At 41.0% G+C, this 15,512-nt stretch overlaps 1 protein-coding gene across 1 annotated transcript in view; it reads right to left on the bottom strand.

Moving 5' to 3' along the window:
* TRIM55 (tripartite motif containing 55) overlaps positions 1–15,512 on the bottom strand; it is a 47,307-nt gene that overhangs the window by 7,308 nt on the left and 24,487 nt on the right. Inside the window, exon 8 of the mRNA XM_037803429.1 lies at positions 15,037–15,284. Coding sequence (XP_037659357.1) covers positions 15,037–15,284 — 248 coding nt within the window. The remainder of the gene's footprint in view (positions 1–15,036; positions 15,285–15,512) is intronic.

Raw genomic sequence — 15,512 nt, 5'->3', positions numbered from 1 at the left:
CTCCCAGCTATTCTGTGATCTTGAGCAAACCATGTTCCCTGCATGATCCTGTCTTCTCAAGTATTAAATAGGTAAGTTGCCCAATTCCTACCATATAGGGTTATCCTGAAGTTTAAACTGGAGAATCTCTATGAAAGCACTTTGTAAACCATAAAGCAATGTACACACATTGATTATAGCTATTGCTAAATGGCATCCATTTTTCAGAAGCTGTAGTACAACACCAACAAGGGTCTTAGGTTAAATCAGAATAATAAACAATTAAAAAATACAGGAAACAAAATTTAATATGTCATAACAACTCCCCCAGAGAGCTCTTCCTGGCACCTGCGTTAACTGTTTTCATGGAATTGTCATGCTGTAGGCACATGTTGCCAGGGGAAGAGAATTCATTACATTGCTCACACACATTTTACATTATATTCCCCTCTTTAAAATGGATTCATCCATTTTAATTTCTTATTAAAGTGACATTTATTTAGGATGCTAGCTGATCCTCAGAAATATAACAACCATATCATTATTGATATTTTTTGACCTTCTAGTAAAGCCTGAAATTGGCAGTTATTAAGATGTCACGTTCCCAGCAGGAAAAAAGAAAGTCCAGAAAAAGACAGTTTCAATCGTAAGACACAATACAAAATAACATTAATAATATTAACATAACCTCATTAACACTTGTTAATTAAAACTCTACTCCCTCCTATAACTTTTGTCTATGTGACTGATAATGTAAAAATGCCTGCATTTCGATCTCATAACTTCTTATAATTTCTAGGATCATTACATCCTGAGCAAAGTTATGCAGTAAATATAGGCCAGTTGTAAGCACTGATTAGTTTTCTCTCTATTTTTATCAAGCTGAAATTCCAGCACAGTCAGGGTGGCTGGCAGATCAGCCATTTGTACACTTGAACTTCCTAATTTGTAAAACACGAAGCAATTGCTCTCAATAAGGATTTCTGTTTGAAAATAAATTGACACCCTGAAACCCTCAATTAAATTTAGAGAACATAGTTAAATTTTCATTCATTTCACTTTGGTTTGGAAAATTAAATAGATCATTTCAAAGAACACAGAACCTATAGTCACACTCATGGGAAATCATGTTCTTGGTCTCCTGCTTTATTTTTTTAAATGTTCTGTAATGCTTTGTGAAATTAAACTAGCTCAGGAAAGAAGCTTTTCAGCCCTCTTGCCTCAGACATCTCTCACTTCTAGTCTCTGGAGGCAGCTGGAGTTTATGTTTGCACTCGAAATCGGTATTGAAGGTTTGGTCTGAAAGGTCATTTGCATGAATATGATTTTATCTCTTAGCATGTGGCACTTTGTGGAGATGTCGGGCCTCAAAGTGGCTGCTTCTCATTTGCACTTTGGCCCACTGCTCATCCTGGCTCATGAAAAATATGAATATTTTCAAGGGGACTGAATCTCGGGGTGATGAGAAATTTGGTAAGGTCTCAGGTCTGGGGAGATATGTGCTGGTTTCTGAGAGTCTAGGAAACAAACCCAGGGCTTTAAGAAGGAAAAAGAAGCTTTGCTAGCCGTAGTCACCCCTTGCCACCCCTCTCTCATCATTTAAGCCATGGTTCTTTCTTTCCTTCTTTTTTTTTTTTTTTTTTTTTTAAAGTGGTTTTTATTTTCCTCTGGGAGTACCTTTATAGCCTCACAGGGAAAAATTTATAGAGACTGGTTCAGTGATAAAGATGGCCATGGGCTAGTTTTCTGTGGTGACACTTCCCCATCGCTACTGCCTAAAAAAAGCTGCTGCTCTTGACCTTCCACACATCCCCTCTGCTATTTTAACACAAAGAGTTCCAAGGGCTGGGTAAGCTACATTCTTCCTGCGGCTCCTTCTCTGAGCTAATGACAAGCTAGATAGAAAGGATCTGGAAAACATCTGGGACAGGGGAAGGGACCATTCTAAATCTTTGTGTCAACACGTGGGTTGGGAATCATGGGTCCTTCTCAGCCAAGAGGAAAAGCCTGGTGTTGGAGCCTCTGGCCCCATTGACAGTGTGGCCTTTGCAGTCCCACAGAAACTAGTTTAGATGTGACAAGGGGTGAGCCAGGGCATAGATGTGTCATGAAAATGTATAGAGATATTAGCTCATAAGGCAATTTATATCAGAACTAAAAATAGGGGTTCCACAGAAGAGAGACAGGTAATCATCCAATCATAAAGTCTAGCTAACTTTAAGTGACTAACTTGAAAGCATCAGGCCGTCAGTCATGGGCATTGCTGGAGGAGGAAGGGGGACAGGCTGGTAGGATTTAGGTCATGACGTCAGCCCCATGGCATGCTGTTGGGATGCCTTCACGGCTGCCAGCACCTTCCTTCTCCAGGCCCCTCCCCAGAGGCCCCCACCTTTGCTAAGCTACTTTAAAAGACAGCATATGAGAATGAGGGCCCTCTCTATAACCATTCAAGCAGCCAGTCACAAAAAGAGGAGAAAGAAGTTGTTAAAAACAAAACACACTTATCTTAGGATCAACTCTTCAAGAAAACATAGTAATGCTATATGTGAATCACCCGAGTTTCAAAATGAGGTAAAAATTGATGAACTATAAGGAGAAATAGATACATTTACACTTATAGTAAGAGATTTCAAAATTTCTCTCTGAGTAATTGATAAAACAAGTCATCTGAACATCAGTAAGGATACAGTAGGCAGTAGAATAACACTATCAATGTTGTTCTATCATGGTTAATTGGCATTTAGGCAAAGTATCATCCAACAACAACAGAACGTACAGTCTTTTCAAGTGCACATGGAACATTCATGTGGACCATATTGTGGGTCATAAAACAAATCTTAATAATTTTAAAAGGGCTGTAATTATATAAAGCATGGTCTCTGTCCACAAGACAAACCAGAAGTCAAACAGAAAGATAGCTGGAAAATATCCAATATTTGGAAATTAAACACCACTCATCCAGGTAACCCATGGGTCAAAGAAGAAACCACAAGAGGAATTAGAAAACATTTTTGAATTAAATGAAAGGGAAAATGCCATCTATCAAACCTGTGGAGGGAAGGAACTAAGATGGCAGCATAGAGAGGAGTGGAAGCTAGTTAGACCTCCTGGAACTAATAAACAACAGAAAAATTAGTAAATAACCTTTAATAACTGCGGGGAGAGAAACATGACTGTCCTCTCATCATACACCATCCTGAATTGGGAGGAATGCCCGAGATTGCAGCATAAAATCTGTAAGTAAAAACTAGATCCGAGTGGAGGGCCCCTCCCTCACAGAAGCCTCCTGGTGGTAGAGAGCAGCACTCTCTGAACCAGCGAATATACCTCAGCCCACCTCCAACTGGTGTTTTAATGGTAACTGCTTAATACAGACAGCAAATCTCCAACAAGCAGACAGGCTTTTGGTGATGACTGACCTTGGGAGAGTCGGGGGAACATCTGTCTCAGGATGTGGGCTATCTCTGGCTGATGGGTCAATCTGGGGGCCATGGACAGGGGCTTTCTGTCCCATTCTCTCTCTCTCACAACCTGGGCGGCTCAGTGGAGAAAGCCTCAGACGTTTTCTGCTTGCAGTGCTCTACTGTAGAGAAAGCCTCAGCCATTTTAAACTCGCAGCACTCTGACCCAGACAAGGGTAGAGATAGAGTCAGGGAAGCAAAGAATCTATTTATATGCAAATAACCTCTCTGTAGGGAGCATAGCTTCCCAAGAGGAAAGAGAGGGACCCAGCTCTATTACCTGCCTTCCATTCAGAACCAGACTCCAGAGCCTGGGGGAAAACAGCCCCCGGCCACACCGCCTTACACCAGCCTGGAGTGACAGGCCGACAGGCGCCACCTGCTGGGCAGAAGAGCACAGGGTGTGTCAATCCTCTAAGACACACCTTCAGGGAAACCGGACACTGAATATTTCCTCCTTCTGGGACCTGAGCTTGTTCTCATCTGGGAAAACCTGATTGGGGTGGCCAAGGAGGTCAGATGCCTAGACAACAGAAAACTACAACCTACACTAAGAAAAACGAAGTTATGGCCCAGTAAAAGGAACAAACTTACACTTCAACTGAGATACAGGAATTGAAACAACTAATGCTAAATCAATTCAAAAAGTTTAGAGAAGATATGGCAAAAGAGATAAAGGCTATAAAGAAAACACTGGGCATACATAAGGCAGAGATTGAAATTTCAAAAAAACAACTGGCAGAATCTATGGAAATGAAAGGCACAACACAAGAGACAAAAGACACAATGGAAACATACAACAGCAGATCTTAAGAGGCAGAAGAAAACACTCAGGAACTGGAAAACAAAACACCTGAAAGCCTACACACAAAAGAACAGATGGAGAAAAGAATGGAAAAATATGAGCAATGTCTCTGGGAACTTAAGGACAAAATGAAATACAAGAATGTACGTATCACTGGTGTCCCAGAAGGAGAAGAGAAGGGAAAAGAGGCAGAAGCAATAATAGAGGAAATAATCAATGAAAATTTCCCATCTCTTATGAAAGACATAAAACTACAGATCCAAGAAGTGCAGCGAACTCCAAACAGAACAGATCTGAATAGGCCTATGTCAAGACACTTAATAATCAGATTATCAAATGTCAAAGACAAAGAGAGAATCCTGAAAGCAGCAAGAGAAAAGCGATCCATCACATACAAAGGAAGCTTAATAAGACTATGTGTGTATTTCTCAGCAGAAACCATGGAGGCTAGAAGGAAGTGGTGTGATATATTTAAGATACTGAAAGAGAAAAACCGCCAACCAAGAATCCTATATCCAGCAAAACAGTCCTTCAAATGTGAGGGAGAGTTCAAAATATTCTCTGACAAACAGACAATGGGAGACTTTGTGAACAAGACACCTGCCCTACAGGAAATACTAAAGGGAGCTTTACAGACTGATAGGAGAAGACAGGAATGAGATGTTTGGAACACAATTTTGGGTGACGGTAGCACAGCAATGTAAGTACTCTGAACAAAGATAACTATGAATATGGTTGAAAGAGGAAGGTTAGGAGCATGTGGGACACCAGAAGGAAAGAGGAAAGATAAAGACTGGGACTGTATAACTCAGTGAAACCTAGAGTGTTCAACAATTGTGATAAAATGTACAAATATATTTTTTCACGAGGGAGAACAAACAAAATGGTCAACCTTGCAATGTTTTAAAAATAGGGAGGCATGGGGGAAAATACAATCAACGTAAACTAGAGACTATAATTAACAGAATCATTGTATTATGCTTCCTTTAATGTAACAAAGGCAATATACCAAGGTAAATGCAGATAAGAGGGGGGCATATGGGAGGGGTGTGAGACACTTGGCATTGGTGGCGTTGTCTGACTCCTTGTGCTACTTTGATTTAAGGTTGTCTTTCCTTTTGCTGCTTCCTAGCTGTCATTTTTTTTCCCTCTTTCTTTTTTCTTTTTCTTTTGCCTCTCTACCTTCTTTGACTCTTCCTCCTGCTTTGTGGAAGAAATGCAGATATCCTTATATAGATAGTGGTGAGGGTGGTGAACACATAAATATGTGACTATACAGGGAACCATCAATTGTTTACTTAGGATGGAATGTATGGCGTGTGAACAAAACCATCTTTAAAAAAAATGGGTTGATGATGAAACCTTAAGGGCAATATACTTGAGTGAAATAAGTCAAACATATAAGGACAAATATTGCAGGGTCTCACTGATAGGAACTAATTATAATATGTAAACTCATAGACATGAAGTATAAGTTACCAGGATATAGAACAAGGCTAAAGAATGGGGAGCGGTTGCTTAGTATGAGCAGAATGTTCAACTAGGATGAACTTAAATGTTTGGAAATGAACAGAGGTGATGGTAGCATGTTGTGAGAATAACTAACAGTGCTGAATGGTGCGTGAATGTGGTGGAAAGGGGAAGCTCAGAGCCATGTATGTCACCAGAAGGAAATTTGGAGGTTAAAAGATGGGAATGTATAAAACTAAATCCTGTGATGAGCAGTGTCCATGATTAACTGTACAAATATTAGAAATCTTTCATGAACCAGAACAAATGCATGACACTACAACTAGAAGTTAATAATAGGGGGGCATATAGGGAGAAAATATATACCTATTGCAAACTACATACTACAGTTAGTAGTATTTCAATGTTCTTTCATAAATAGTAACAAATGTACTATGCCAATACTACAAGTCAACAATGGAGGGGGGTGTGGTTAGGGATATGGGAGGATTTGAGTTTCCTTTTTTTTTTTCTTTTTTCTCTTCTTTGTCTTTATTTCTTGTCTGGAATAATTAAAATTTTCTAAAAATTGAACAAAAATTAATTGTGGTGATGGATGCACAGTTGTAAGAGGGTACCAGGGGCAACTGATTGTATACTTTGGATCTTTGGATAATTGTGTGGTATGTGAACAATGGCAATAAAAAAAAAAAAAAGAAAAAAAAAACTGTGGATTGCAGCTAAAGCAGTGATTAGAAGAAAATTCATAGCACTAAGTGCTTATATTAGGAAAAAAAAAAGCAAAATCTCAAATCAATAATACAAGAAACTAAAGAAACTTTAAAAAAAGAAGAGAAACCCAAAATCAGCACAAGGAAGAAAATAATAAAGGAAAGAGTAGAAATCAATAAAATGGAAAATAGACAAAAAAAAAAAAAGAAAAGAAAAGATAAGAAAGAAAGAAACAATGAAGTCAAAACCTGGCTCTTTGAAAAGATCAATGAGATTGATAAATAGTCAAAATAATTATGAAAACAGAAGGACAAAGTTGGAGGGGTTCTTGATTTCAATACTTATTATAAAGCTATAATCCAGACTGTGTGGTATTAGTGTCAGGACAAACATAACAGCTCAATGGCACAAAATAGAGACCACATATCTATGGTCAATTGAATTTCTCAACCATCAAGCTTTTCCACTGAGCAAAAGTATAGTCTTCTCAACAAATAATGCTGGGATAATGGATATTGATATGGTGGGGGTGTCCTTGGTCCTTACCTCAGATATTCAAAAATTAACTTAAAATGGCTCACAGACCTAATGTAAGAGGTAAAATTATAAAAATTCTAGAAAAAAAAATAGGAGAAATTTCTGTGATCTTAAGAAAAGATTTCTTAAACAGACACAAAAAGCACAACACACATGAGAAAAGAAAAAATAATAAATTAGAATTCATCTAAATTAGAAGTAAATGCTCATCAAAATACACTGTTAAGAAAATGAAAAGGTGAGCCACAAACTGGAAGAAAATGTTTGCAAAATATCTGTCTGATAAAGGAGTTTTCCAGAATACATAAACAGCTCTAACAAAATAAAAAGTGGCAGAAATTTGAACAGGTACTTTACGAAAGGAAATATAAAAATGACTAAGAAGCATATGAAAAGATGCTTACCATTTTTAGTCACCAGGTAAATGTATATTAGGACCACAAAGAGATACTACACACCCCATTAGAATGACTGCACTTTAAAGACTGACCCCATACCGAAGGCTGGCTAGGATGTGGAGCAAGTAGCCCTCTCTTCCATTCTGGTGGAAACTCAAAATTGAATAGCCACCATGGAAAACAGTTTGGCAGTTTCTTATGAAGATAACCATCAACTTAACCACACAATTAAGTGATTCTATCCTAGATATTTACTCAAGAGAAATGAGAACATACATTCACACGAAGATCTATATGTGAATGTTCATAGCAACTTTATTTATAATAGCCAAAGCTGTTAACTACCTCAGTATCTACCAACTGATTAAAAGATAAATAAACTGTGATATATCCACACAATGGAAAATTACTCAGGGATAACAAGAAATGAGCTACTGATACTTGCTACAACATGGATGACTCTCAAAAGCATTATGCTAATTAAAAGATGCCAATCCCAAAATCTACATACTGTATGTTTCATTTATATGACCTTCTAGAAGGGGCAAAATCATAGTGACAGCACACACATTAGTGGTTGCCAGAGGCAGGGAGAGGATTAATTGCAAAGGCACATGGGGGAACTTTTGGGGGTGATGGAAATATTCTTTATCTTAATTGTGGTGGTGGGTACACAACTCTACATATTTGTCAAAACTCATTGAACTGTACACTTAAGATGGGCAAAATTTAGTGTATGTATACTTCAAAAAAGCTAATTTAAAAAATCACTTATCTTCCATTTCTTCATTCATCTCATATTCTGTGATTGCCTCCAATACGTACATCATAAATCTTTGCTCTGCTGGACAATGAGCTCTAAGTACTTTTAGGTGGAATTCTGAGTTATGCCTTCATGGATTTTATGGAGTTTATGGCATCTGAAGAGGTAACAGCAGCTGTGAAAACATTCAGTAAATGGGTGCCTGGGAAGAGATTTGGAAGCAGTTTGGGACATGGAGATTTGTGTAAGAACTTCAAGACAACACATATATTTTAAGAAAGATAATCTATTCCACTGTCTGTCAGAATGACCTGTGCTCATAACTCTCCCAATGAAAATGGCCTGAAACAAATTATAAATTCTTCATACTAGAATTTGCACTTCCAAATGTTGGCATAAATAGATGAATCTGTTCATTGAATAGTCCCTTCATTCCTTTATTTTACTGGCAAGAAAACTGAGTCTCAAAGAAATTAAATGCCCAGAGTCAGACACAGAAGAGGGGCCAGGACTGGAACCTAAATCCTTTCTCCTAATTTCACTGATATGTCTACTGCCGCAGGCCGTGGCAGAATTTGTACCTTATTTGTTTGCCTATTTTCAGGCTTGAAGAATGGAATGTGAAACATGGCTATTTTGTTCTTATAACAACAGATAGCTGTAAATGGTAAAGCTTTTAGTGTCTCTTAAAACTATACTTCATGCTCCAGTGAAATACATGAGCTTAGACCTGTGGTTTTTTATAGAGGGCAGCAGTTGCAGAGATTTCAATGCCAAAGTCAGGGGGATGAGGTCCTCTGACCTCAGGCAGCTGCCATGGTCCAATTCAAGCATCAGCCCAAGCAGCTGCTGAGTTAATCCCACTGACTAGGGAGAGATATCTCTGGAAACCTCTGTTCCCTGCACAGCTCCCTTACATGGCTTGGACAAATTCTTCAAAGCAAGGCCCTTAAGCTGCATTTGGAAGGGAGGAAGGGGAACAGGGAGGGGGGATTCATTGCCACTGTTCCTACCTCTGGAAAAATTTAATTGCCATACATGCTGTCAATAAGATGTCCAATTGTCCATTGGGGCAGGGGAGACCGTGTGGTAATAACCAGGTGTAATTTGCAGGTAAGGAGTACAGGAAGAGGAAGGGCAGTGGATGTAAGCAGACTGGACTGGGAAAATGGCCACGACAAGACCTGCTCATGAGGTAAGGCCTCACAGAGACTGCTTTTCAAGGGCAGTACACCTGTCTCACAGTATTCTTCTCCCCACCTTGTTACTGCCATGTATTCCGAGGTTGGTTAGGGCACGGGGTAGCATTTTCAAAATAAATTTAAAAATTAATACATGAAGTAGATCAGATGTTATTTCCACCAAACTCTTTTGAATTGGCTGAGTATCCAGCAGGCATGGCCTAGAAGGGTGGAAACTTAGAGGGCGATTCTCCAGTTAAACACCAGTTCATGCAGAAGGGTTTTTACAGTGTGACCTACCACCTCTTTCATGGCGTTTTCTGGAAGTAATGGAGTATGGCAAGGTTCAAAGTGCATTCTGCAGTAGGATGGATGGGAAATAGGGCCTTTGGTCGTATTTAAACTTGCCTGAGGGCTAAGCCCAAATCGTGTTGAGAAATTATTTTTCCTTAAAGAATGAGGTGGTGGGAGCAATGATGCTCCATGGATCTAACAAAAAGTAAAAGCCCCATCCACCACTGGTGGGGATACCTGGTGTCTGGATTTTGCTCGTTTCTAACATAATGTGTACATGTGATTGGTTAGGCAAAGTTGGTATGTACTGATACAGTAGAGAAGGCAGCAAAAGCAGGAAATGTGAGATGGATATGGGAAAGCACTGGGAAATAGGACATTTGACTTTTTCAAAGGCTAATGGTTCCGTTGACAGGGACCAAAGTGAGTTCCCAGATCAGCAAATGAGTCTGAGATGAAGGTATCATCACCCCTTAAGACAACTAGTGAATCAAGGAGAACTTCTGTATTATATCCTAAATGTTCAGAGGGAAACTAGTGGTGAGTTTTGAAATTCCAACCAACCACCCTTGTACTGGACAAGTATTAATCTAATGAACTAGGTTCTGAGGTGGCAAAGGTGAATCAGGCCTGCGAAAAATTCACACAGAGGCTGAACACATCCTGGTTAGGGCTCTATAGATCTGCCCATATCCCATTTCTGGGATAAAAGAGGGATACTGCATCATGAACAGTTTTCCTTCTCTATGTGAAAGGGTCTTTCTCAAACACTGAGAACTACCCAGTCAAGGTTCTTTGCATTCTGGAATGTCAATTCACCACACCCCCATCCATCCCCATGCTGCCTCATCCTCATCTCGTCCAACAGGCATATGAATGTCAGCACACATGAAATGAGCTAAATGGTTTGCAGCCACAAAGCATGATGCTGGCCCTGCAGCCTCGGAAGCTGCATGAAACATGTATGGTGACAAAGCCCCAAACCCTTCATCTCAGAATGTAAACTGAACTCTTCAGTCAATTATTTAGATCCTTGTTCCAAAAAAAGCAGGGAATTTTCTCTCACCGCATTTACCCCACTGAGCTTATGGCCATTTCTTCCTCCCACTGCTCTTCATGACAAATGAAAACAGGAGGAGGAGCTGTGCCACCTGGGCAGACTATAAGGAGGACACTCAGAACATGCTAGGGTGCAGAGATTTCCAGCTGACCACTGGACACTGGGGGCAAGTCCTGCTCACGCACAGCTACAGACACGGCAGGGACCTATGGAGATCCCACCACCACTGCAGAGCAGACAATGGGACACTAATGAGGAAGAAAGGAACTCTATGATGGGGACTTCAGATAAGTCAATGTCAACACAAGGAAAAGTCGGTGAGTCAGAAAGAGCCGAGGCCTTTCAGCACCAGGACTCTCAATTGTTTCTGAGCTTCAGGCACAAGGGAGCTGGGTCTCAGGCCCAAAAGGGCCATTTACTCACAAGTACATGGGGTTTGAATCTTTAAATGTTATTAATTAAACTAATAACATTCAAGAGGATATTAAAAGATTAAGATGTTAGCCTCAAAGCAAACCTTATAACAGGAATCAACAAAACGCTCGACTATGAGAAAAGTGACTCAAAAATAATATGCAGGGACTGTTTGAAGGCTTTATGGCTTCTCTTTGGTTCTAATTCTCTATGGCTGATGGATAAACGTTGATCTTCTGGCCCCCAGTTCATTCAGTTCACACCCTGGCTGTGATCCCCTGACCCTGCTGCGCTCTGGGCACTTTTCTCACCGAGCTCTCCTCTTCCAGGAGAGACACTGTAGAATCCTAGGGTCCAAAGAGAACCAAGAAGTCACCAGAGCAGGAATTGCAGACGACAGGAGTCATCTGGTCACGCACTGTCCAGGCATCTCTAGTGTAAGCAAGTGAAAGCTACTACTTCATCTACAGAAACCCTGGACCACAGTTCAAGAACGAGTCCTTTGCTACAACCCCACTTTAAGAACAGGGACTCCTCAAGCATTACTGACACCTTTGGACCTTGGCGTCCTCCTGATGGCCCTTCTGCAGAGTTCAGTCCTATGGATTACTGAATAATTGCCCACTGAGTCACCGTTCCGAGTCAGGGCTCCCCTCCATGCAGGATTAGATAACGAAGGTGCTCGAGGCCACCAGTATTGTCTACCAACTCGTGAGTCCTTCTACATGGCTGAGCCTCAGGGTTTGGGGAGAAACTCATCCCTGGGCTTCCAGAAGAGGCACTTTATGGAAGAAACTACATGAGGTGTTAGTCAAGGGAAAAGAAAATATTTCCTACCCATTAAAGTCAAAATCAAACACCAAATCTGACGCCAGATGTAGTGAAGTATAAGAAAAGCCAAAAGGGCTAGGCAGATTGCTAACTCCTGTGAGAAAACAAGAAGAAAGCTTCACTGACATGATCACAAATACTTTTAACAACAACATTTAGATGGACTTTTCGTCTTGGTTCAGGGCCCTACCATGTGCTTTTCACAGGGTGATACACCACTGTTTACAGAAAACAGCTCCTCCTCACGTGACTTCCACTAAATATGGAAAAATTTCCATAAAATTTCTAGAAATAATCAAAATCAACTCCATTATTTTACCATTCATTAAAACCACCTAAAAAGTTTTCCTCACGCCAAGCATTTATTTTGGCCATTTTTCATCTATGAAAAGAAATATCCAGCACCAAAGCATGTTAGTTCTAATTTTCCAAAAATCAGTTCCTTTTATTACCTTATCAAATTGAAATTCACTTGAGCCAGTCAAATAATAAGTAATTTTCTGATTTTTGAAAAAATGATGTTCATTGTTCAAAATCACCTGAGGACCCAGGAGCCTGGGAGTAGAGGCTTTCCTTTGGCAGCCCCTTGTCCGGGCAGCCTTATATCCACATGCTTCATGGATGAATGCCCATGAGCAGGCAGTAATGACAGGCATGCTTCCCCTGGGAAGAAATGGGAGATTCCTTCTATGGGATCTTGGAGCCATGCAAACATCTAACCCAGAGTTAGGGAGACCTCAAACATTCATCATACAAAGAAAAAAGAAAAAAGATCTCAAGTGTCCCTTAAAATAAAATAGAATGGAGGAAAATGTGTGCTTTCCCCGGAAGCACATGCTTAGGAAGCACCACTTTAATTGCACCAAGGCCACCTTTGCTAGCCATGTCCAGCACACTCCCGGAATTCATGTATCAGAGGTTACTTTAAGAGCAGGTTAAAAAATCAATTCAAACGTACTCTGGGGCTGCTGGGAATGAAAGCATGTGATTAGTCCTTGGAAGCCCAAAGAGGACACAGAAAAGGCTGAGCGGGGACAAGTAAGTGGCCGTTTTGAAGGAGAGCCAGGGACACCAGCCAGTCACTGCAGACCAAGCAGCTACCAGGCCCATGCCTAATGGCAAGGCTCCCTTTTGCCCCCTCCCCTGGGAAGCCAGGTGTGAGATCACCACAATCAGAGTCAAGCCAAATCTGTGTTTTTTTATATAATGGTTAAAAGGCAAGTAGGCACTGGGGTGAGTTGTTTCTGTATTTTCCCCATGGTAACCATTTCTCTCTGCCCCTTTGAAAGCCCTTCTTTCTTGCTGGGGCCTCTTCCCTGGGGCCCTGGGAGGCACAGAAAGGCATTCCAACACCAGAGCACAAGAGCATGGACACTAACCTGAGAAGCAGCTGCAGGTGAACTAGTTTCCTTACCACTCACTGCTGCCCTCTCATTCGCTGCGGCTTCTGCCCCTTCTGCCTTCTGTACACTCGAATCCTCAGAACCTGTTGGCCCTATTTGCCCCAGACTTTCGCTCCCTGCGGTAGAAGGTGGGTTGGTGGCTTTCCGGGTTTGGCCTTTATACCAACTAGGATAAAACAAGGGATCCGCAGTTTCCGATGCTGCATGGACTGGAGTTTCAGACTCTGTGGTCTGCTGAGAACCACTGGGCACAACCTCCCCCTTAATCAGGACAGATAAATTCAAAAGTGAAAAAAAAAAAAAAGAAAAAAAAAAAAGAAAAAGAGAAAAGAAAAGAAAAGAAAAAAGAAAAAGAAGGAGAAGAAGAAGAAAGCAGTCGGTTTTAGTTCCCTTTGGGTTTGAAAACTGTGAGCCTTTGTTTGCAGTGCTCGATTTATTGCATATTTTAGCTCATCCCACCCTCCCGAAGTGCTAGGGAAAGAATGCTGACAGCAGCTCTCCTGTGTCTTGGAATCTGAATATGGCCCCTTTCTTCTCTTCTGTGCATGTCTTTCATTAAATGGTAGCCAGGGCAGGCAAAAAGCAAAAGCCTAAAATGAAAGTTGTTTATTAAATATCAGATGTGGGAGGAGGCTCAAATTATTGACTAAAATTAATTCTATTGGTATTATCTATGGGCCCCCACATCTCTTTTCTAAAACCAACAGTCTACTTTATGTTCAAATGCAACCCTCATTTAATTACCACACCACTTTTAATTTCAGTGCAGTCTGTATCCCCAGAATTTCCAGATTCTAATAACTATAGTTTTTTTTTCTGTCTGGTTTCCTAAGGAGATAGAGCATAGAACATAATTCCATCTCCGAGTCCCTGCTCTGAGGTTTTGTTTCTACAGATAATTTCAATCCACTCTGAAAGCAGGTGCAAAGCAGGGTCCCCCTTCTGCATGTCTGCATTGCCCATAAGCTTAACAGGTTGGGCTCCTATCTACTGAAGGTGCCATGGAGTCTGCACCAGGGCTTGAAAACTGGACAGTGGCAACTCAGGAACATATGGTCAGCCAATCAGTGCAGCATCCATGGTGAGCTAATTTCCTATTTTTTAAACAATTCTGTCGACACTTAATCCCATCAAATGACAAACACTTAGGAAACCAGGTTTCATTTGTTTGCCCCTTGGAGGAAAGATGCAGTTTTATTTCAGGGCAAGCAGCAGGGACATAAACTAGTGTGGCTTCTCTTTTTACTTCCTTTATTCTCTATAAAAAAAAATCAAAGTTCTGAACGTATAATCACTGTATTTTTTATAATTATGCTAGTCACTCTATATATTCCTCTTCCTGTACCCTATGTAGGTATTCACTAAGCAACAAAGAGCAGACCAGAGCCTCATGATCTGGACTCTCTAGGGATTAACATGTTACACACACACACACACACACGACACAAGCACACACACGCACAATTTCTAGACAAAGATTGCCTCAGATTTGAGAGCGTGATTGGTGGGAAAATCATGCTACACTAAGTCTTGCCAATCAGCTATGACATGATGGACCTGCTGAGTCCCCTAGAGGACTTGTCTTTCTGACACTGTCTTCCCTGACATCTCTTGTCTTCCACATACAAATGTCTGCCACATTTTTTCCTAAATTAGAATAAGTTGCTTAAGATTTCAGCAAAGAGACACGCCTGTGTGTCCTGGGTGAAGGAGCTCATGCCGAGTTTACCTGTGTCACCGGGGTGCTGGCAGCAGATGCCTGAGGCAGGGCTGGAGGCAGCTCTGGAGTGGGAACTGGAAGTGCCCCTGGGGCAGCTTGGAGCTCCAAAGTGGGTGGAGAGGGCTGCAAAGCTTTCTCCGGGCTTTCATCTTCTCCTGATGACTCTGTTCGAACATTTTCTACCTCTTCCACTTCTGCTACTTCTTCTTCTTCTCCTTTTCCTTGTCCTCCTCCTTCTTCTGCATCGTCTTCCTCTTCTGGTCAGATAAGGAGAGTTATCTTTTTATTTGCTATAGTTACCACTGCAGCCAAAATACAATTAGTGGTGAGTACTTACAGTCCAGGCTAAGGACGGGCTGAGGAAAATCTCTCCAACAGACACTTGAAGATAGACTAAATACGCCAGGCTAGCGCCTTGTGGTTCTAGTTAAATGTGGGCAGGACAAATGTGAAGGGGCACCCAAACATTGGTGCCTCCTTGCTCC

Source organism: Choloepus didactylus, chromosome 14, assembly GCF_015220235.1.
Source record: "Choloepus didactylus isolate mChoDid1 chromosome 14, mChoDid1.pri, whole genome shotgun sequence".
Lineage (NCBI taxonomy): Eukaryota > Metazoa > Chordata > Mammalia > Pilosa > Megalonychidae > Choloepus > Choloepus didactylus.
The sequence above is the reverse complement of the archived record's forward strand: the minus strand, read 5'-3'. Positions and strand labels throughout refer to the sequence as shown.